This window comes from Epinephelus fuscoguttatus, linkage group LG3 (assembly GCF_011397635.1).
Source record: "Epinephelus fuscoguttatus linkage group LG3, E.fuscoguttatus.final_Chr_v1".
Classification (NCBI taxonomy): Eukaryota; Metazoa; Chordata; class Actinopteri; order Perciformes; family Serranidae; genus Epinephelus; species Epinephelus fuscoguttatus.
Window position 1 is genome coordinate 8424680 of NC_064754.1, and position 23743 is coordinate 8448422.

Genomic DNA, 23743 nt, shown 5'->3' on the forward strand with positions numbered 1-23743 from the left:
GGTGTGTGTGAAGCATCCATAGTTTAATGATTGTCTACTGTCATGGCTGTTGATGAGACTGGACAGACATGGATGTAAGCCCTAACTGCATCTTGACTGGTTTCTAGAGGCATATAACAGTGACGCTTTAATCTAGGTTTTAGTATTGAGCAGAAATTTAAACATCGTATTTTTTCCAATATTGAGAATCACAGGGTGACTGTTATTTTCATTCAGGGTGTAACATTAATACATCTTCATGCACAAAATGGATGAATTTATATATGTTTAGCCATGATCAGAGCTCACAGGATTCTAGAGAAACAGGCTCAACCCAAATCAACACCGTAAACAGTCAGTTCTGTACGTTAAGACAGGATTAACTTTTAAGTTACAAAATGATTCCGTTAACCCTCACTGCTGGTTGGTGTTGCAAAAAGTCATCTCCCACTAAGAGATGAGCACATTCACTGTGGGTGCCATGTCGCAGTCAGCTATGTAATCTGATGGACATGTATTTGACTTTGAAGATTTTGTTCATTCCAGCAGCAGCAGAATTCTTAATGGGTGTGTAAACCTTACAACAAGAATGCACATGCTTGAATAGCAATGAATGAACCAGTTCAGTTGTAAGATGCTTATCGTGTTCAAGTCTAACCTGTTAAGACTTTGGGATCTGCATTTATAAGTTGATGGTGAAAATGAAACTGAGGGCAGTGAACGCAGAACGACTCGGATACAACGGAGGAAGTTACACAATGCCAAAGGTAAGAAATTAGATAATTAAATCATGTGTAGCTTAGTTTTTAAGCAAGTTTGAAGCTACATTGCTGTTTTCAAAAAGTGCTTTTGAACAAATTTGGTGAATGCACATTTAAAGAGTTGCTTTTATCATAATTTCTCTGTTCTTGTGTTATGTAGCTTTTTAGTGATTTCACTTGCATGTTTGAACTGTGCAGAATGACGTATGTGCGTCACTGTGCAGGAAAGTTTCTGTGTCGTCTTAAATCTCAGTTTAAGAAGTATTTAGAGGTGTTTTTATTTAATTATTTATTTTTTTACATCACAAGTAGTTTAGAGCAAATCATGATCCACAATCCAAAATGCAGCTTATGCAACTGTGAGCGTTCTCACCAGCACCCTTAGTGGAGAATACTGGCTGAAAACACCTTAGTAAACAACAGCTCCCGTGTAAAATAATAACAGTTGTTATAGTTGCTGGAAATTGTTTTAATTGCAACTAGATGATCTAGGGAAATGTTACTTTTGGAATTGAGACGAATAAAACTGGAAGTAAAAATATGAAGAGTCCAAAATCTCTAAAATAGGCAAAAGTATCACAACTAGTTTCGAGCAAATTCTGCAATTAAAACAAGTGTGGTGAGGAAACTTGAAGTGAAGTGGGAGACATCGTGTGTCCAGAGGTTAAACCTCTGAATTGAAAATATTTGCATATTAGATTCTGTATTTTTCAATAAAGGGGAAGATTAAAAATTGAATTGAAATTGAATTTATCTGTGAAAATCAGACACAGTAATTATTCTGAGCAGATTGCTTTTTGATGTCTTGAAACACGTCTGGAGAGAATCTAATTACCATCTGTTGCAAAGGTATTAATAAAAGGGCAATGAAGGTTTTTGTTCGAAGCAAAAGTGAAAGCAGTAAATAAGACGAGTGTGCCAACAACAAAGACATTTGTGTCTGGCGTGTTCAGCAAGTTCATTGAACAGTTCAGTTGTCTTGAATTCAGTCTCATCAGGTTGAGTCCCCTTGATGAAACTGAAGTATGTGCAGGTGTTCAGATTAGGAATGCAAGTTAAGAATGTTTTATCAAAAATAAATCTGATAAGAATCTACAAATCTACAAACTGAAACTCTTTTTTCTGTTATGTAGTAAATCTAATCTTTAAGGCGAGATCACCGTCCTGATAGTTTGGCTGGAATTTGGTTTCTGTTACGTTTAATTTATGCAACTGAAATTTTAAATCACAAATTGTAGCGTGAATTAGTACTTTCCTTATAAAGTCTTGTGATTGGCAAAACGTATTATGTTACAGAATGCGTTCTCAGATACTCCAAGCAGCTTCAGTGTTTAAATTCATGTAAGTGTTTGAGTGACGCCCCCTCTCTATCTGCAGCCAAAACCAGTTCCTTTGCCAAGGACACAGTTTTTCCCTTCAAACAAAACTGAGGATGACGAGCTGCCAAAATGTAGCTCCGCTCCTCAGTCTCCCACGACATCTTCACAGGTTGGTGCTCAGTACTGTACACATTCAGAACTGTTTTATTTTACTCTGCAATTAGATCAAATCTGCAGAGCACAGTCTTAAACCAGGTTTCATCATATGCTGTGGTCAAATTCTAAAAGTCTTTTATTGGTCCAATATTTCTGGATGAGATACAACATTTGGTATCTGTATTGTAATGTCTAAGACTAATGGCATATCATTGAATTTGTGCTGTATGCATCTGTGCTCCTGACATACACATCCATACAACTTCTATACAGTACATCACAGATTCAAACAGATGTCTAATTAAGTGTCACACACATTAGACAGCAGTAACAAGAATAGTACTTTGTATATAAATCCCACATTAAGACTCTGTCAGAGACTCTTGTAATGTAGAGTGTTTATTTCCATTTGATCTCAGGGAGGTTTGGTCTGCCAAACTCCTCCACCGGTGTCACCAAAGAGGTGGACTGTCAAAAGGAGTTCAGGAGGATATGACTCTGTAAATGGCACTCTGGAAATAGTAAAGGTAACTTTATTTTAATGCTTTATTTGAAAGATAGCATGATCTACTTATGTACTCAGAAAAGTCAATGACAAACTAATATTGTCAAATTGATTTGATTTGTAAAATAAACTGAACCTTAACCTTAACCTTAACCTTAAATTGCCCACAAGTGACCCCAAATCCCACACGTTCCTGGTCCATCCGTGTTGCCAACAGACATCAGGAATGTCTGGGATTTGGGCCCCCCTGGTCACCTGGCACATGGCACTCAAACTAATACATATGAACCTCAAAGAGAAAAAAGACCACAAACAGATACAAAGGAACTACTAAGAGACACATAACAACTACAAAGACACGCAAAGGGACAACAAAGGGACACAAAACGACATAAAATGACCAAAAAGCATATAAATATACCTCAAAGACTCACAAAATGACTACAAAGAAACACAAAACAACCAAAAAAGGAATAAATACACCTCAAAGACTCACAAAATGACCAAAAACATATAAATATACATCTAAAACTCACAAAATGACCAAAAAGATACAAATATACCTCAAAGACTCATAAAATGACTACAAAGAAACACAAAACAACCAAAAAAGGTATAGATATATCTCAAAGAATCACAAAATGACCAAAAAGGTACAAATATACCTCAAAGACTCAAAACGACTATAAAGAAACACAAAACAACCAAAAAAGGTACAAATATACCTCAAAGACTCAAAACGACTACAAAGAAACACAAAACAACCAAAAAAGGTATAGATATATCTCAAAGACTCACGAAATATCCAAAAAAGGTACAGACATACTCAAAGACTCATAAAACAACTACAAAGAAATACAAAACAATCAAAAAGGTATAAATATACCTCAAAGACTCACAAAACGACCAAAAAGGTACAAATATACCTCAAATACTCATAAAACAACTACAAAGAAATACAAAACAATCAAAAAGGTATAAATATACCTCAAAGAGTCACAAAACGACCAAAAAGGTACAGACATACCTCAAAGACTCAAAACGACTACAAAGAAACACAAAACAACCAAAAAAGGTATAGATATATCTCAAAGACTCACGAAATATCCAAAAAAGGTACAGACATACCTCAAAGACTCATAAAACAACTACAAAGAAATACAAAACAATCAAAAAGGTATAAATATACCTCAAAGACTCACAAAACGACCAAAAACATATAAATATACATCTAAGACTCACAAAACGACCAAAAAGGTACAAATATACCTCAAATACTCATAAAACAACTACAAAGAAATACAAAACAATCAAAAAGGTATAAATATACCTCAAAGAGTCACAAAACGACCAAAAAGGTACAGACATACCTCAAAGACTCAAAACGACTACAAAGAAACACAAAACAACCAAAATGGTACAAATATACCTCAAAGACTCATAAAACAACGACAAAGAAACACAAAACGACCAAAAAAGGTACAAATATACCTGAAAGACTCACAAAACGACTACAAAGAAATACAAAACAACCAAAAAAGGTACAAATATACCTCAGACTCACAAAACAACTACAAAGAAACACAAAACAACCAAAAAAGGTACAAATATACCTCAAAGACTCATAAAACGACTACAAAGAAACACAAAACAACCAAAAAAGGTATAAATATACGTCAAAGACTCACAAAACAACCAAAAAGGTATAGATATACCTCAAAGATTCAAAACGAATACAAAGAAACACAAAACAAACAAAAAAGGTACAAATATACCTCAGAGTCACAAAATGACTCCGAACAATTTGGAATTTCTTCACAAAGGGCCTGTAGACAAGCAGCCTTTAATGTTTCCGAAGGGTGCAGCATGAGCAAAGCAGCTAGGTAGTTTTTAAAATATGATATGATACTGAGACGACAAAAGAAAGAAACAGTTTTGATATTCTTGTTGACATGTGTTTTAATGATGTACTGTATGTATGGTTAAACAAATGTAAGCAAATGTCATAAGACTTTCTCAAATACATTCTGATATGGAAGCACTAAAACCGTTAAAACCGCAATTATGTCAACAGTGTAAGTCCTGCATGTAGGTTTAGAAACAGGTTTATTACAGCCTAGTGTCAAAGGTAAATGTGAAAAGTGGATCTGCTAAACACAGGTGGAGTGGTAGAACATCACATCCACATTGAGTTCTTGGATGTGTGGCAGAACAATATCCTGTTGATTTGTGTTAGAAATTAGAAATATATTAAAATGTCTGATGGCTACTGTTGCAAAATTTGCCTAATCAGAAGATGATGGAGGAAACTCAGGCATTAAAATAATAAGAATAACTGTCAGACTGCCCCCACCATGAGATAACTGATACTGTAAAAAAAAAAATGGTCCCACACAAAGCATTATATTTTTACAGTCATTCAATGAAACCGGATTGTCTCTCATTTCCTCAGGTGGTTGCTGAACCACCAAGATATGCGAACTGTAAACCACAACCTCCTCCGCTGCCTCGGAAATCTCCAAAAGAACAGCCTGAGACTGCATACGAAATTGTGGTAAATATTTTACAATCATTAAACCATTTCACTAAAACAGTATCAAGAGAATAGTCTTTTAACTGTGTTTACATTTCTTCCTCTATCAGGAAGTTAACTCTTTGTCGGACCGGCAGAACGAACCGATACGTGAGTCAAAAAACAGTTTGAAAAGATTTGTTAGATGTTTTAATTTGATAACTTATTGTTGCTGACCTGTGTTTTATTGACATGCAGCCTGGAATTCTCTGTGCAAAGACCTTAAACTAAGAGGGGAGACCGAAACAAAGTAAGTAGATCATTACATCTTTTATATTTCAAGTGGTGCTTTGAGCAAAATGCTAACATCAGCATGCTAATATGCTCAAAATAGCAGTTGTGACACATACTGATGCTTATCAGGCACAATGTTCGCCATATTAGTTTGGTGTGTTTGCATGCTAACATTTTGAAATTAGCTCTGACACAAAATACATCTGATGGGAATGCATGCATTTAATCTTGTTGGTATTTCATCATGAACCAAAGCTAACGAATTGCCATGGTAATAATGAACGTGAATGCCTGTACTAAATTTCATGGCAATCCATCCAGTGTCTGTTGAGACATTTCCCAAAAAAAAAACACAAATGTGAACCTCATGGTGGTGCTAGAGCAAAGTCAGCAGGATTCATCCTTTAGGAACCATGAATTTTTGGGTGAAAATTTTTCAGTAGATGTTGAGCAATATCACAAGACAAATGTAGCGTCACAGGGAAGGTCAGGGCATCACCTAAGTCATTTGTACCAAATTTAATGGCAATTCATCTATTAAGTTAAGATATTTCACTCTGGACCAAAGTGGTAGATCAACCAACCAGCATTACCATCCGTGGAGCCATGCAGCTAGTGGAGCTAAACAACTCAATCACCAGAAAAAAAAGTTGGCATTGTACATTTCTGCAAACCACAGATTCGTATAAATTTGATCGGTAATATTGGATACGTTGAAACTTTACATTTCATTCATTCATCCTCTCTAAACAGGAATCGTGCAAATTTGCAGGAAAGCCCAATCAGTCTTCTTTCAGCATTGGCAGTATAAAAACAAAATCGGGCAGTGCAACGAAATGCTGCCTACCTACTTTTGTTTATACAGAATGCGCCTTTTTCGAGGCAAAGGGGGGCGTGAGCAAGTAACAAAACATGTAGCTCAGCGCGTGACGCAAACAGTGACGTGGGAGGGAAGCTGCGGCCGGTCAGTCCTTTGGAGATTGTCTCGTAAGTCGGCCCGTTCTTCACCGTCCCTGTCATCTGACGGTTAATGACCTCTTCGTTTGCGAGGGCAAGGAGGGCGCACAATTCCTTGTCTCCCCAGTTGCTCATCTTTACAGTGTCTGTCAGGTTTGCGTTTCCCCCTACTAGCTGCTCGCTAATTCCTGCTATCAGCTGTTTCCTGTTTATCCACCGCCAGTGGGTCACATGTGCGGCGTCATCAACAGCTCCTCCCGTTGCGGAAGGCCGCCTTGGTCTGTTTAAACTAAAAAGGTTCCACCAATATGTCTACCCTACGAGGCAGAAAATTGGGCACCTCGGATCAACTCGCCAATCCGGCTCTGTGTGTCTAAACACTCACAGCTTGCCAGCAAAACGGCCCAACATTCACGGAAAATCTGGCAGTGTAAAAGGGGCTATAGAGACAGACAACTGGAATTTCTCAATTGTGGGATCAATGAAGGTGTATCTTATCTTAACTACTCACACTCACATTCACACCTACGGCCAATTTAGAGTCACCAATTAACCTGCATGTCTTTGGGCTGTGGGAGGAAGCCGGAGTACCCGGAGAAAACCCGCACTGACACTGGGAGAACATGTAAACTCTGCACAGAAAGGCTCCCCCTTATCTAGTGTCAAAGGAACCAGAACCCCAGAACCCTCTTGCTGTGAAACAACAATTCTAACCACTGCACCATCGCTCCAATAAAAAAAACGTGCTTTTTGTGGCATCATCCTGGCTGGAAACACACCAATGTCTCGTTAAATAACAGACGCTTTTTGTGGCACTGTCTCCACTGGAAAATGGAAAGACCCTGATAAGTCACTACACCCTCATTTGGAGCCTAAACACACAAAAACTTGCTAAGTCGAAGACTTAAGTCTAAGACGTGCTAAACAACCGACATTTGTTTGTTTTGAAAAATGGTCTTCAGTGGTCTGCAGCTCGCCTCACCGTCCACCATCCCCTCCACCGCCTGATGGCAAATTCAGCTTATAAATTGGGTCACTTTAGAAACACTGATATATGATGGATGATGTGTTTGGTTCTAATAACGGAGATAACGCTAAACCTATCAGTCTGAAAGAAGCCGGTCGGAGAAATGCTGACGATGTCTGCAGTGGAGTCTAAACAGGTGGAGTAGGACTCGCTGACAGACATATTTCAGACTCAGGACTTGCATTATGCCTGGTACACGCTACACGCTGGTACTCACCAATTAACTTATCCCCGGTCGTCTTTCACGGCGTGTGTGATGTCATCGGGTTATTCTTGTCCTATTTTTATTACTTTCACTATTATTTGAGTCACTGTGTGTGTTCATGTGCCGGTGTTGTGTCCCTACTGGTTTCCAATTTAACTGGTTTCCTTACCGAACAGCCGCAGATGTGCTGCGCCTCCGTCAGCAGATTCGTCACAAATTCACAAACATACACAACATATTACTGGCGATTTTAAAGTCGCAGCCCACATCTACCACAGCGAATATGCTTCTGTAAGTGAGCACTACGTACCAGCGACATTAAAAAAAGAAAGGAAAGAAAACATGATATACACAAATTTGCTTCAAGCTGGACTCGATATCACGTCAACAAAAGGCAATATAACACTAACCGCACGTCTACCTGTGTGAGCCACTGAGACGCACAGAATACACGGCTTTCCTCGGGTATTAGTAAGTTACGTCAGCATCCAGGTAACATTTTGATTTGGGCTGACCTGAGACAACTGGTTACCCTCGGCTTGCCTTGAAAATATCCAAGCATATTTATCAGTGTTTCTTGTTCCTTTTCCACGAGTCTACAAACATATTCAGTGCCACATTACAGTCTGTACAACACTGCACACTATGACAAAGCCCATAAAAATGATTTTATTTTTTTAACTCGGTCACGGAAGTCATTTAAAATGCAGCGAAGCATAATATCCTACTTAAATTAAAACATACTGATGTAACACTCAGATTAGGTTTTTCAAAAGTGCAAGTACACAAAAAACTAAATGTCAGTCCTTGCTTTTCACCTCTAATGATCCAGTGGCTATAAGTGCTTGGTTTTTATTTACATCTTATTTAGCGTATTTGGAGAGCATTTTCCGAGTTAGATCGTCACTTTTTAAACATGACAGGCTTTGTCATAGTGTGCAGTGTTGTACAGACTGTAATGTGGCACTGAATATGTTTGTAGACTCGTGGAAAAGGAACAAGAAACACTGATAAATATGCTTGGATATTTTCAAGGCAAGCCGAGGGTAACCAGTTGTCTCAGGTCAGCCCAAATCAAAATGTTACCTGGATGCTGACGTAACTTACTAATACCCGAGGAAAGCCGTGTATTTTGTGCGTCTCAGTGGCTCCCACAGGTAGACGTGCGATTAGCGTTATATTGCCTTTTGTTGACGTGATATTGAGTCCAGCTTGAAGCAAATTTGTGTATATCATGTTTTCTTTCCTTTCTTTTTTTAATGTCGCTGGTACGTAGTGCTCACTTACAGAAGCATATTCGCTGTGGTAGATGTGGGCTGCGATTTTAAAATCGCCAGTAATATGTTGTGTATGTTTGTGAATTTGTGACGAATCTGCTGACGGAGGCGCAGCACATCTGCGGCTGTTCGGTAAGGAAACCAGTTAAATTGGAAACCAGTAGGGACACAACACCGGCCGACATGTTGTTGTAGTCACCTAAAAGCGTCAGCAGATGGCAGGAGCTACATTTGAAGCGCCACACGTAAACTGTCAAGCTACTGTATCTTCCACAGGAAGTTCTGACAAATGTTTCAGAATAAAAGCGTATTTAGAAAATGGAGGGATTCTCTCAGCTGAGGTTATAAGGGGCTTTTAATTTGAAACAAGTGTTGAGTTTGAAATGACGGTGCGATATGTTAACTTTACAAAGACAACAGAGCGGATAAAAAGTAAATATATAAACACACAGAGGGATTAATAAATAACGGAGCGTCTATAATGTAGTCTGTTTCAAATGAAGCTGGGAGCTTCTGCAGTTGTGGTGAGTAAAAGCTCCGCCGCTATTTGTTAATGTTATTACTTTATGTCCGACCGTGAGGATGTACCATTGTTTGCTAGCTTGATGCTAATGACAGTAAGGTTAACTCAGCGGGTTGACAAAGTGCCTCTGCTGTTTCACACCATCATTTCCCCCTTTTACTCTGTGTGGTAACATCCCTAGAGGAAATATTAAAAACGCTGGGGTGTTGTTGTCATACAGTTGTCTACAGCAGCAGATCGTTGTGTGTTTCTACTGGTCAAAGTGACGGCTGTGATGGGAGAACTGGATCTCAGTGAAGGGCAAGTGGTCCATAACTTTAATTTTGGAGACAAAATAATGTAGGCTCAGCGCCCTGTGGTCCATTGCCCAATAGGAAATGTAGAATACTCAAAAGTACTTTAAAAGTGCTCGAGTTACTTTTCTCAGGGAGTAACGTTGGAAGTACTTTAAAGTAATTGAGTTACTTTACTCAGGGCGTAACGCAGTAAAGTAACTGGTTACTTTTTAGAGAGTAACGCAGTAACGTACTTTGATTACTTTTAAAGTAACCCTTACCCAACACTGCTGACGCCTGCCCAACATTTCAGGATCATCCAAGTTAAAGCCGAACATCTCTACAAGGCTATCCAGCATTACATCTTCCTGCTGTCTGAACATGGTGACAAACTAAAGGAACACACTGCTGAGCTGCTCTGCATTGCTGACAACTTGGACAAGGTAACAAGAACACATATGCCAATGAAAGGTCATGTATATTACACTCAATGCAATCATAAGACTGTAAATTAAAATGTAAGCCATTTAAAGAACAATGTACCAAAGGCTCTACAGGCATGACTCCATGCAGAACAATTAGAATTTGGCTGTTTCATATGTGTTGGATTATGGAGATAAAAATTATTTAATCAAGTACTTTTGAGAAAATATATGAAATTAATTCTGTTTAATTTTAAGGTTTCAAAGGGGACCAAGATTGCTGGCATCACAGGAGGGGCCACAACTGCAGCGGGAAGTGTGGCAGCAGTTGCTGGGGTGATTCTGTCTCCATTCACAATGGGAGCCTCACTGGCTCTAACTGCAGTCGGGGTTGGCGCGGCTGTGGCTGGCGGCGTCACCGGTGCATCAGCAGCCATCGCCAATAAGGTGACCAGGCATTAAACAAGAGATGGTGTCTGTATGGTGGATGAAGGCTTTGCCAATGTTTTTTGGGAAGATGTGATTTAGAGCAGTGGTCCCCAACTGGTCCAGTCATGAGGTCCAGATTTCTCCTTCGTCATTAGTTCAAGGTCCACACAGTTTAATACATTCAGCATCATACTTGTGTCTGGCCATGTTGTTGAGCTAGTTTACTGTCTCTGTCAAGTAGCTGTCAGTCAGTCAGTCACTCTACAGCAGGAAACAGCACTTCAAAATAAAGGCTCTGTGCCACAAATTTACAATACTGCAAAATAAAGTGTGTTCTTTACAAACTTGACACGTTCGCAAGTTACTTGCGGTGCATTCAGTATGAACCCGCGACACACTTTTTAAACCGCAAACCACCAGTTGGGAACTACTGATAAAAGACCAAATGCACTTCAGACTTTTGCAAGCCAAGTTGCTACCTTCTGGTTTAGCCCTTCACTAACTTAGATGGGGATAAAAAGATTTAATCGTGCAGCTCTTCTAGACTTTAGAAATGTTATCTGACTGACAGAATCAAATCCCGATTGTGAAAAGAGTCATTTTGCAGAGACTGCGACACCCAAAAAAATGTATCCACTGTTGTACAGATGTCTCTTTCCCAATAAAAGTCTTTGGGAAAAAGTCTTTTTGGGTCCAATTATATAATGGATCAGGAAGTTTGAATTACCACTACGAAAATTGGCTTCAAAGCCCTGAGCACTTCCTGGGAGCCTGGTAGAACTTGAAACATTTCTACTGTGGTGCCCCAGAATGGTAGTATTAAAACACTGACTTGGAGACAATGGGACTGGGAGGGGAAAAATGCTAACTCATTTCCAAGTTTTAGGACACATTCCTGGCGCACTCTTTTAAAGCAACATCTAGACTGCACCGGTTTCCACCAAGATTTTTTTGTTTCTTAAGAAACACAATTCTAGACCATCAGAATAATCAAAAGATGCTATTAAAAAAATGACACATAGTGGTTTTACTTTTTTACCATGGTGTATTTAAAGCTGTTGTTCAACAGATTTTATGAAATCTTCTCTTCCAGGCAAAAGTCGATCAGGGTAAGAAGAAAGTAGAGAAGACCTTCCAGGAGTACAAGCACCTCATGATGATTATTCAGGATTCCTTGAAGTTCATTAATGAGGGCATGGAGCAGCTGAAGCAGCATGATCTGTCTGTTCTGAGTGAGGCCAGGAGGGGCTCAATGAAAGTGGCCAAGATTGTACAACTGGCCACGACAGGAGGAGCAAGTGCCAGGGCCATAGAGGCTAACAGTAAGGCCTCTGGGCTGATGGAAGGCTTCGCCCTCGGCATGGATCTCTACTTATCCCAAGGAAAGAACAATCAGAAGCAAAAGAAGGGCCTTAATTCGGCACTTGCAAAGAAAATCCGTATGCTAGCAGTGGAGCTAAATAAGGGTCTGGATGAGCTCAAGGACCTGTTCAGTGAGCATTGTTCGGAGGAGTGAAGCATTTCCAAATTTTATAATTGATATTTGAAAAAAAGAGGGAATACACTGCCTGGCATCTATTTAGCCAACTTCAAAGGTCAGAATTTTAGATGCTTCTCTGATATTTCTTTTTGTTTTGCTTTTAATGTTATATCTGGACACAATATATATCATCTGGAATTTGAATACATTTATTTTCAAATTATCTCTATCCATTTAATTTGCATTTTGTTTTTTATGTTAAATTTCCACCTGAGTTTTTTTAAATAGACTTTAAAGTGCCTTTGTGTAGGAAATGTGCCACACAGCTACACTTGCTTTACTTTGTTTTTACCTCTCCTGCTTTAAATATTTGGTATTATTGGTATGTCACTTTGAATGATTGTTCTCTGATATAAAAATTCAAACTGATTTAAAGTAAATGGTAGTCCTATCTGTTCTTTTGTACAATGTCCAGAAATGTATGAGGATGGAAAGAATTAAAGACTTTATAGTACCTGCAGCTAACCACTAGGGGGCAGTCCAGTTCTTGCCACTGCGAGCCATAGCTGGGTTCAATAGGTTTAACCACCAGCTGCAATGAATTCTCAAAAGAACTGCATGTTGCTGAAGTAGATAACAACTAATATAGGTCTACAGTATATTGTTATGGTGCAGGGACAGCCCGTAAAAATCTGCAAATGTAAATGTCTACATTTTTTTCTCATGCCTCTGATTCTTGAGCTACTGTAACGTGGGATTAGTAAAGTCTTATCTTAAGCGAGAGACAGTAGAATACACAGGTGTGAAAGATTTTTCGTCCCATTAAAGTTAGTTGGTGGCGTATTGTCCCCATTCAGTGTGTAAAATTGTCATTGGCTTCACCACACACTATTAAAAAAACACAGGACCATTTATGAGTTCAAGAATATTTTATCATTATTTAAAAATGATTTAAAAGCACAGTTAAAAATAATAAATATATTTCTGAACACGTTGCTGGGGTGCACAATTAACAAAAAAAGTAAAAGAGGCTAAATTAACTGTTTATAGTCTTAATGAATTATGCTTCTAAAATAAATGGGGCGTCGTAAACAAAATAGCCTACTAATCTAAATTAATATAATTTTTAACAGATAGAAAAGTATCTAGAATTATGTATTACATAATATTTGTTGTAGTCTAAGTATCTTCATCAGCCGCTGACATTTGTTAAAGCCTCATAAAATGGCTTCCTTTTTCAGTGTTTACATTTTGCATTTGACCTATATCTGACGTAGGAAGCACTCGTGTTTAGGTTTAAAGCCCCATACATATGGATCTATTTTGTCAGCTGTATAGACTTATACATCTAACCAATCACAAACCAGACTCAAGCGGTGTCATCACGGGGTACGCTTGTTTGGTTAACGCCGCCACTCCTGCCCAGCCGGAAGTCCGTTGCTGCTTGTAGTCCCTGAAGCGGAAACTCCACCCGCCGCCCGCGCTGCTGATAGAAAACAAACGCCCATGCGGAGTGACACCGCGGAGGAATACAGTCGGCGGTGGTTCGGTTGTTTATATAGCAGCGTGACCCTCTCCTCGCCCGTCCTTCGTTCTCACGTTAGTACAAAGTGAATATCAGCCCTCGGCGACAGCTCTCCCGCGCTAAAATGGCAGTGTGAAGGCGTGCGGCAGCTATCTTTGCAGCGGCAACAACCCGGCAGTGCAACGGCGAACTGCACTGGCTATTTCTGGCAAAATGGCGTAAGTATTTTTTTTTAATCGACATCCGCCTTCGTATCAACTGGTCTGGCCAGTGTTGATAAAGTTAACATATCTGTTGAGTATGGTCACTAACGAGGTCAATAACAATGTGAAACTATTTTTTATGTGGATAAAAAATGTATATGCCGATGTGTAAATTGTCTAATGTGGAGTTGGTGCCTTGTTACAGACTGTCAGCTGAAGTTAGTCCCAGCCGGCGGGTTAGCTTGGGTTGTGCTGTTTTGTGTTGACGAGGCGTAACGTCAACGGTCGTCCCGGTAGACAGAGCTACCTTCTCGAGTCCCTCTTAAAAAAATGTTCTGCGTTTCACGGCGACATTATGGCTCAGTTTCTTCACATTTGTTGTGTTTGTGTATGTACTGTACTGACAACGTGGCGTGTCCAAAATGGCGCGCACTGTCCTCTCATCCCAGCCCTCGCACAGATGGCTCTGTTGTGAAAATGGCGGTTGCCGTCCCACATCTCCGCGGTGACTCACGGAGGGGGCGGAGTCAGGAGCAAAGCATGACCAAATTAGGAAATGTTATCCCCCGGTTGAGGGCGGGGTGTTTCTCGTCAACTCCGCTTCAGTGGAACGGATTAGCCAAAATTAGCCTCCCCTCCCCCATGAGAGTCACGCTAACAGCCTTACCAACCCAAGCACAAGCTGAGGAGAAGTTGCATTGTTTGCATGAGGGTTGTCAAAGTCACGGAAGGTGTACTTGTTTCAGGAAGTGCAGACACAATGGGGAGTGTTTCAGGTGTACAGATAAGGTTGGCCTACTTTTAAATGGTGGCAGCCACGTGGCATAATATTTTCATGGGACATCAATACATTGATCCTCTTAAAAATGAACATGCCTATTAATATTTGTCGATGTGGACAGCTCCCAGAATCCTTCTACATCTATTCAACCCAGTAACTCAACTCTTATTATATGTATATTCTTTATTTTCACCCCTTAACATGCATCTCTATGTGTCCTTTACCCAGGTCTCTCTCGGCAACCACCTACAGCTTTGCTGCCGTCGACAGCAGGACCGAACCCCTCGACTTGATAACGTTATCAGACTCTCCTTTGATTTTATTCACCCGTTCACGGCTAACACTGACCAGCAGCAGACATGACACTCTCCCAGCTGGCCTTGGAGGACGTGGAGGCCCTGTACTTAGGTTAGTGTTGTGATGCTAAATGGTCCCAAAGCACATCTACATACATAACTATATGTAGTGTAGAGCACTCAGTTTGGATATCAAGCTGGAAAGTGTTGCAAAAACTGCAAAGTTTAGCAGTAATTAATGCATACGTTGGTCTCAGAACATAAATTCATGTCTTGGTTGTATTTTGTGACATTATCTTACAATAAATTTCTTGTAATTATCTTATTTCATCAAAGCTCTCACCGTGGCTTTGATTTTTGAGTCTGATTATGTTAGTGTAGTGTCAGATGGCTAGACTCAGCACACATATAAACTGAATTGGATCATTTTTCTTAGTTAAATAAATATTTTGTGTAGGATATTAAGTACTCAATGAGGAATTCTTGTCCACAGGGCCCTCGTTTCTGATGGCTGACCCCATGGGGCCCCTTCTGGACCAAGATGAAGAAGAAGCTCTTTCTCCCTCCTCCTCTCTAGAGGGGAAGGCGCCAGCTTCGCCTCCCCTCTCTTTCTCTTCCCACGCATCCTCCCTGTCTCCTTACCAGACGTTGTCGTCCTCCCCACTCTCCTCTGCCTCTCCACCTCCCTCTCCTCCTCCCACCCATCCCTCCTTGTTCCTGGGAACCAAGGCCGGAGCGGACTCCCTGTGCCTCCCCTGGCTGGATGCCTGTGACCTGCTCAACACCCACGTTGGAGCAGAGGATGGCAAAGGTGAGAGTGATGGAAAATTCTCATGTCAAATGTTCTTAATAATCAGCTGTTCAGTTGAGTAGGATTACAGGAACTGATTAGAGGAAAGTCAAACACCAACTAAAAGGGAGCTAATTTAAAAAGCAAAATTACAGGCGAAGTTAGAAACACATGCTTGAACAGCGGGTTCTTGTGAGGAAAAAAATCCAGGGCTGTAAAAGTTTCCACCACTGTGAGGTGATTGCTTTCAGGCCGACGGTAAATATTTTATGAGGGCTGTTTTGTGTCAGTAAAGTACTTGAGGTTGTCCTGCAGGCACCATGTCCTAGATTCCATCAGAATATTTCTACAACCAAAGTAAAGTTGCTCAAACAAATATAGTCTCAGTATTTTTTGTAAGACACTGCACAAACTTCGTCGAACTCCAAAATTAAAGGCACGAATGAGTAATTGGTGGGTGTGTTGGGCAATGAAGAGCAGTCATTGGTTCGCAGCTGGCAGGTGTGGTTTAGACTAGCTCAAACTGGTTTGTTAAATGGGGTGTTACACAGTGACGTCTATCCCTTTTTGTTGGAAGACAGTTGTTCACTGGTGTGAAGCTCATTGCACACGTGTTGTATTTGCGTCACTAAATCATAATAGTGGGTGGGAGTCTCAAGGATTTATTTGCGCTTGAGGTAATCATTGAATGTATTAAGACACTCAGTATGATGTAAAACAGTCTAGCTGTTTGCGTTTGTATTCTATGAAAATCTAATCAAAAGGATTTTAAAGATGGGTGAAATTTTATCAATTTCATAATTACTTTAATCAAATTATAATGAATAAATCATCTGTCACCAGATGACGCTTTTGAGGGCATGGACTGGATGTCAGAGAAAATCGACCTGAGTGAATTCGATCTGGATTCCCTCATTGGCTCCTGCTCCTCCGATGAGTCACCCAGCTCCCCCGAGGATCTCCTGGCCTCCCTCGACTCCCACATGGATCTGGATCTAGACTCCTTCCACACATCCATCCCCGCCCCGCACGACAGCCTCGAACTGGGTCTTTCACTGCCCAGCATCCCCTGTATCCCTGTGGAGCCCCCTCTCCCCAGGGTAAACGAGGCGAAGAAGACAGAGGTGGCTCCTGATCGGGAGGTTGTGATGAAGTCTGAGCCTCCCTCCCCAGTTCCCTCTCCCTCACCTCCCTCTCCAGCCTACACGTTGGAGCTGGGGAGTGAAGTGGATGTCCTGGATGCAGAGAAAACCACCACATCCCTCACAGCCACCATCATTCCAGATCCTAGTGGAAGCATTCAGACGACCAGCCCCATTGTCCTCTCTCTTCCCCCCTCTGGCCACTTTGTGGTGCTGCTCACCAACAAAGAAGAGCCCTCCATCATATCTCTCCCCGACCAGTCCGTTAAAACCTCTCCTCCGTCAAGTGACTGCGACAGCGACTCTGGCATCGAGTCTGCTGCCGGCTCACCTGGTCACCTCCCATCTCCTCCTCCCACCCCCTCTCCAACAGCTGGTTCCTCCAGGACCAAACCCTACTCCAAACCAGAGCCCACCGCCACCACCTCCTCCCCCTCGGCCAAGACCTCCAAGGTCAAATCGGTGTCTGGTGCTCCCAAAGTGGTGGAGAAGAAACTGAAGAAGATGGAGCAGAACAAGACGGCGGCCACTCGCTACAGGCAGAAGAAGAGGGTCGAGCAGGACCTGCTTAACACAGAGTGTGAAGAGCTGCTGAAGAGGAACCAGGAGCTGACAGAGAAGGCAGAGTCTATCAGCCGAGAGATTCAGTATCTCAAGGACCTGATGGAGGAAGTTCGTAAGCGCCGCGTTAAGACCAGCTCAGTGGCTTAGAAACCAGAATGTGTGTGAGGCACAGTCTGCATTTAGTAGTGATGGTGTTTCTGCTCCACCACTCACATGCCATAACGAAGCACCACTTTATTATTACAAGTATGTCTTAAGAGATTACAGAAGATGGCATGTGAGGGTGGATGTATGAAACACCACTGAACAGAAAAGGGTAGCTAAATGGAAAGTTAAAAAAGCCTCTGGAAGTTAATGCGATTGTTAGTGTAGTGCAGGGGGCTGGGAGGTAGTCAGGTGAAGCATCTGTACATGCTTGTCTCTCAGTCCCCTGTTAGATCCCCATAATGTACTCCCCGTCCTTCTAGCAGTACTTGTACAAACAGGCCGGGTGTACATTTGTATTTGTAGACTAGGCATGCAAAACATGAGTCACCATAACTCCCAGTAGTGATTTAGACCATGAAGAGATATAGCGCCTCGCACTCCCACCAGTGATCAACAGTCAGACCCCAGCTCAGCTTCAGTAAAGTGACTCCTGTGTCAGTAAAGTGAGAAACCACTTGTACCTTGTTACCCACTCCTTTTTAACCCAGTGTCACCCCATTTCCACCTTCCTCTTAACAGCTTCAAGTCCAGAAAGGGGCCTCAATATATTTATGAATTCTTGATGTTACACTGTCAACATGGATTTTTTTTGTGTATATAGTTTTCTCCTCCTTTGCTTGCAGATTTTAGCTTTTGTTATTTAATGCTGGATAAAACCTGATCATGTCTTGAGTAGCTCAGAGTCTCTTAGCACAGTCGTTTGGCTTGTAAAAATGCTTGCTCTTCTTTTTCTAATAAATATCTATCAGTACTCAAGTGATGTGTGTGATGTGCTTTACTGACCCTTAAGAGTATAAAACAGAAAAGCAGCATGTTTGGAGTTTAATGGCAGGTAATTAACCGGAGTGAGTGATTTTTACAATTGTTGATTTAGCGATAAAGCTTTGTGGAGGCTCTTAACAGGGTTCCCACCGATCCTTACAAAGTCTAATAAATGGCACTGAATTCATTAAAGATCTTTCAAAAGTCTTAAATGCTAAATAGAGAAGTAGGATATTATGAATTCTTTTAATCTGATGTTGCAATGTGAAATTTAAAATAAAGGTACAACTTTTTTTTTTTATACAATTCACAAAGCCACATTAATGTGAAACAGGTCAGGACAGAAGAACCAGTAACACCCAAAGTTATCACATCCAACAATATGACAAAAGATAACTTTTGACTAAAAAGTCATGGTTATGTTTTAGTAAACGGTTGAGGAAAAGCCCTGGGCGTTTGAAGTCGGCTTTTAGGGATGTTAATTATTTTTTCCACTATTTTGGTTACTGTAAAATTGGTCTTAAATTTCACCCTGAGTGGCATTAAACAAATATATTAAATCTAACCTTCCTAAAGCGTTAGGGACCCTGTTTTAATAAGGATATAGCTATCATAACACAAATATCTATAAGCCACAAGGGTAGTGTGTAGCGTGACAACTAAAATTTAGTATCCAATGAATTTAAGGGCATCATAAAGAATATGTTTTTCTTGAGAGTCCACTATGTTTGAATAGTTGTTTTATTAGGGATTTTTGTACTACATGTTGTATTTGTTGCTTTTTAAATGTGTTCTGATTGGCTGCTACCTCAGCCAGGTCTTTCTTGTAAAAGATTTTCAATCTCAATGGGACTTACTGGTTAAATCAAGGTTAAAGAAATAAAAACAACTGGCCTCTTTTATATGTAAATATGTCAGCCATACATGTACCCATAACAAGAAATCAATCTAGCTTTAAAAAAGGAAACATCAAGTGTCATGGAGACAAAGTTTAGAGAAATCCTGCTCTACTGGTTCCATTGTTTTTAGCAGTTGCATGTAACCACTATTTACATGTCCCATGCATGAGTCATATTACTCCTCTCACTAAGCTTTGGTGCGTCACTGTCATTAAACATTACTGAAATACAACTGCTGTATTGGTGCCAGGAAAAGGGTGTGAACACTGAGGATTATGTTTATTATCAAAACTAAAGCAGAGTAGTTAACTAGACAGGGCGGCAGTCACCAGTGTAAACACAGCGGGCGTTACAATCCACAAACACAATCACCTTTAGAGTTTGTGTTAATGTGCGCACAATTTCCAGTGACTTAACCTGGAAGATAAGTTTAAATCTGTCAACTTTCAGCTGCACAGAGCCAAGGTGAAGTCCCATGTCACTGTCTGGAGCTCAACTAGAGCTTTCTATCAGGAAACGAGAGGCGAAGAAGACGAAAGCGAGAAACATCTGGGCAAATGTTTTATGGGAAGGTCCTTGTAGTTGTGAAACCAGACTACACTCAGCAGTTTCACAGGCGGGTGAGAGGGGGGATGGAAGTAAATATAACACAGGGGTTGAGCCACAGATGTCTGGTTTAAAGCTTGCGTGCCACAGATGCTCATATGAACCCTTTGTGTGTGTGTGTGTGTGTGTGTGTGTGGTCACATTTGGAGGCATATTTTAGACGTTGAAGCAGTTGATTGAGGAGAGCCTGAAGAACTTGTTTTAAAAGTGGTGCACACGTTAACATAGTTTCTCTTGTAATTGTGACATTGGTTAGATGGGTATTGGTTGTGATACAGCTACACTTCCTTGGACTGAAAATAAGTCGGTGTAGTATCCCTGAAAGTGATACTAACACGTGTGTGGGTTCAGAGCCAGCTCAATGTGCTGACTACTGTCAAGCAGCTGTGTAAATTTAGTCTTGGCAGTAAACCCCCTGTAGCACACACACTGCTCCCTGACAGATTCCACAGTAGTGAGGCCTTGCCTTCCTGAGAAGACACAGATAAGGGGAGTGACCCTGCTGTCGGCAGAGACAGATAACTAAGGCCGCTTTATTATGACTCTAATATGGAGGAGTAGACATGAGATTAATACTGAACTAATTGTTGATGATAGATATTGGTTATGTTTTTTCATCCACTAATGACAAATTATATTGTGTGTAGTTTGTGGTGTGAATTCAGGACTCTGTCATTCATGCACATAAACAGCAGCCATTTTTAATGTTTGCTTACACCTCTGCTTTACATGTTATGGTGTGGTAAAAGGCCTATTGGAATCCAAATGCTTTGCAGCCTGTAAAGATATCTCATTCACCTTAGAGTTTTTGTGCACTGGTTGTGTAAGAGTACTCATGCACATTTAAAAATGATCATTCAGATTTTTTGGAGTGGGGTTATATGGGGTGGCGGCACAGTGGTGTGGTGGTTAGCACTGTCGCCTCACTGTCAATTCCAGGAGGAAGCCCTTCTGTGCAGAGTTTGCATGTTCTCCCCGTGTCAGCGTGGGTTCTCTCCGGGTACTCCGGCTTCGTCCCACAGTCCAAAGACATGCAGATTGGGGATAGGTTACTTGGTGACTCTAAATTGTCCGTAAGTGTGAATGGTTGTCTGTCTCTATATGTGTCAGCCCTGCGATAGTCTGGTGACCTATCTCGCCCAATGTCAGCTGGGATAGGCTCCAGCCCCCCGCGATCCCCAAGAGGATAAGCGGTTACAAAAATGGATGGATGGATGGATGGATGGATGGTTATATGAGGCACTTATCCATAGTCAGTGTATTGGATACACTGTCCGCCCACTCCCAGTTTGGAGAAGCAGACTGGAGTCCGACAGAGAAGCTAAGCAATGCGCTGCTGTGGATGGCGGTCAGCAACAACTTATTTTAGCCACTGGGTCCCACCAAAAAAAAATCAATGAGTTTATAGTTTTGTACGCAATATTAAAAGTATTTTCACCGCTTTCCCTTTCTGTCAGACAGCCCCTTCCAACAGAGAAGCTGTCAACAGCTTCAGTTCCCCATATGTGCTCTCATCAAAGCCACCAGACTCCACTGACAAAAACAGTAGTTTTTAGACTTTGGTGAAATCGAACTAATCCTTTGAAATGCCAAAGTCACACAATATCACAAACAAAATAACTGTTCAAGGCAGAGTGCGATCAGCAGCTCCCATGTTCAGCAATGTTAAATCACTGTTTTTCTCAATGGAGTCTGGCTTTGAAGACAACAATATAAGGGCTTCATTTTCCCATCTGAAATCACTGCCTGACGTGAAGGTAAAGCAGTGAAAATAATCTAAATATAGCATACATTTAAAGTCACTGTTTTTTTTAGATGTTTTTTTTTAGGTGGCTAAAATACACTTTGTTGCTGGCCACTCCACAGCAGTAAATTGCCTAAACAGCCTGCCTCTCCAAACTGGAAACTGACACTTACTGTATGTAATATACTGTCTATGGAGACCCCATACAACCCCACTTCAAAAATCTGAACTATCCTTTTAAAATGTTGCCTTTTCCCCTATTTTATGTCTGAACTTATCTGACTTTTACTATGAATGCCTTTACACGCTTGGCCAATGATATCTAAAACAGTATGAAGGGAGTAAAACAGGTGTGAGTATAATTTATGTGCGTTTAAGAAGTATCTGGAACGCATCTTTAGAGTTTCATTCTCAAAGAGACAACCTTAAGAAATCCAGAGTAAAGCTGAACCAAGTTACTGAGAGGGAAACATCGAACATGCTTTACACATGGACCGCACACAGCTTGAGAAGTTCATTTCAAAGCACCAAGAAAATATGTTTCATGTTACAATGGTATCTGGTTGTGCTTCAGGAAGCTGACTGATGAAAACAAACAATCCATGGGTGTGGTGGCTCCAAGCAAAGCAGCGAAGATGATTCTCGTCTTGTCACATTCCTCTGCGGTCCACAGTAATTAGGATTATGACGGTTTTATTCAGTTCATTTGTTCACAGCTACAGGGATGGTGCGTCAGTTTGTTCTCACCATATGCAACTTGACAAAGACAGTATCTGAATCTATGAGTGCTTGTGTGCAGTCATGTGGCGCAGTTCATTAGGGTTTCATGACTGGATCGGTCTGAATTAAAGGCTACTTTGTAGTCGGAAGATTTAAAAGAAGAGGCTTCTGTACTAAAGAGGGCCAGAGGGAATGAATAAACACTCATGTCATGACACATAATTTGATGCTTGGTTTTGGTTTTGCACACATATTTTTAAAAGGGCAAAACAGTTCATTATGTATCGACTCCTGAAAAGCTCTGTGCTGTTGTTGCAAAGGTAAACAACTGAGAATCTGTTTTTCAGTTTGGACCAACTTGGTCAATAAGAAGTATATTTTTTTTAGATGAAACTGAAATCCTAGTTTTTGACTTGTAATGGAATAGTTCAGCATTTTTGTGGGTACGCTTATTTGCTTTAATGCCAGGAGTTTAATGGGTACAATAACAGGCCTACTACTAATGCTAGCAACCAGTTAGCTAAGCTAGCATATAGACAGGAAACAGGGGGAAACAGCTAGCCTACCAGCTAGAGATGGGCAGGTCAATCCTGCAGGATCAGTCCCTCGATACTCACAAGCTACTCATTTTGTATTGATTCCTTTGAAAAAAATATTGAATTAAATTTTATAAATGCAAAATGTGGGTGGCTTTAAGTACTTCTGTGTAACGTTGGTGCCAAAGCAGCCCTGATACATTTAAGCTGGCCCATCTAACATGACTGTGGAAACCTATGTGACATCAGAACAGCCATGCACAGTCGCACATCAGGCTATTTGTTGTCCCCTGTTTCCACTCTTAATGCTAAGCTAAGCTAACCACCTACTGGACAAATAGACTGGTACAGGAATGAGTCCTAAAAAACGATTTTTGGTTAAAGGTTTGAAATAAGGTTTGTAGTTAACACAGGTTTAACAGACTTTAATGTTTCATTCTAGGACATAAAATATGTCAGTCACTTCCCCCCTTGTGAATTATATAGATGTCTTGATAAAGGTGGTTGCTATCAAGTGGCTTAATGAGACTACAGAACGTCATCGCCCCAAACATGGCTTTAAGACCCAGACACAACACATCTACTCTGTAACAGATGATACTGCATTACAAGCTGTGCCAATGGTACAAAATACAATAAACCTCCTATCTCCTACATGGGCATGGGCGTCCTTTCCTTACGTGCTGCCACCTTGTTTCAAAGTGTTGTTTTTATCTTCAGGTTAAGGTCTGATATTAACCAAGTGTAAGATTACGTCAGTTGTTGCCAGATCTTGCCAGAATATGTTGCTACAACAGAAACTTGTCTCAAACAAAATTAATTTTCTCCCTAATTCTGTGTGTCTGAA

General features: G+C 40.7%; 2 protein-coding genes across 4 annotated transcripts; both read left to right on the forward strand.

The window, feature by feature from the left end:
* Positions 1 to 317: 317 nt before the first annotated feature.
* On the forward strand, positions 318 to 12550 carry LOC125885719 (apolipoprotein L3-like). Of its 3 annotated transcripts, XM_049571446.1 has the most exons (9): positions 318 to 746; positions 2118 to 2228; positions 2635 to 2742; positions 5173 to 5274; positions 5364 to 5403; positions 5491 to 5542; positions 10104 to 10233; positions 10471 to 10659; positions 11735 to 12550. In XM_049571446.1, exons 1-9 carry the CDS (start codon positions 672 to 674, stop codon positions 12155 to 12157), a joined length of 1230 nt encoding a protein of 409 aa, XP_049427403.1. In that variant the 5' UTR covers positions 318 to 671; the 3' UTR covers positions 12158 to 12550. The 3 variants fall into 3 exon arrangements, with proteins under 3 accessions (XP_049427403.1, XP_049427404.1, XP_049427405.1); XM_049571447.1 differs by lacking the exon at positions 2635 to 2742 and having other exon boundaries at positions 319 to 746; XM_049571448.1 differs by lacking the exons at positions 2118 to 2228; positions 2635 to 2742 and having other exon boundaries at positions 321 to 746.
* Positions 12551 to 13693: 1143 nt separating this feature from the next.
* atf4a (activating transcription factor 4a) lies at positions 13694 to 18385 on the forward strand. Its single transcript, XM_049571179.1, has 4 exons — positions 13694 to 13864; positions 14859 to 15038; positions 15420 to 15737; positions 16560 to 18385. The coding sequence occupies exons 2-4, from the start codon at positions 14990 to 14992 to the stop codon at positions 17567 to 17569; spliced, it is 1377 nt and encodes a 458-aa protein (XP_049427136.1). The 5' UTR covers positions 13694 to 13864; positions 14859 to 14989; the 3' UTR covers positions 17570 to 18385.
* Positions 18386 to 23743: the final 5358 nt, after the last annotated feature.

Bases quoted from the DNA above. Each gene is read 5' to 3' on its own strand.
- atf4a (XM_049571179.1), top strand. From the start codon at position 14,990: ATGACACTCTCCCAGCTGGCCTTGGAGGACGTGGAGGCCCTGTACTTA. The intron at 15,039-15,419 runs GTTAGTGTTGTG...TCTTGTCCACAG, and splicing joins CGTGGAGGCCCTGTACTTAG to GGCCCTCGTTTCTGATGGCT. The intron at 15,738-16,559 runs GTGAGAGTGATG...ATCTGTCACCAG, and splicing joins TGGAGCAGAGGATGGCAAAG to ATGACGCTTTTGAGGGCATG.
- LOC125885719 (XM_049571446.1), top strand. From the start codon at position 672: ATGGTGAAAATGAAACTGAGGGCAGTGAACGCAGAACGACTCGGATAC. The intron at 2,743-5,172 runs GTAACTTTATTT...TCATTTCCTCAG, and splicing joins GCACTCTGGAAATAGTAAAG to GTGGTTGCTGAACCACCAAG. The intron at 5,543-10,103 runs GTAAGTAGATCA...CCAACATTTCAG, and splicing joins AGAGGGGAGACCGAAACAAA to GATCATCCAAGTTAAAGCCG.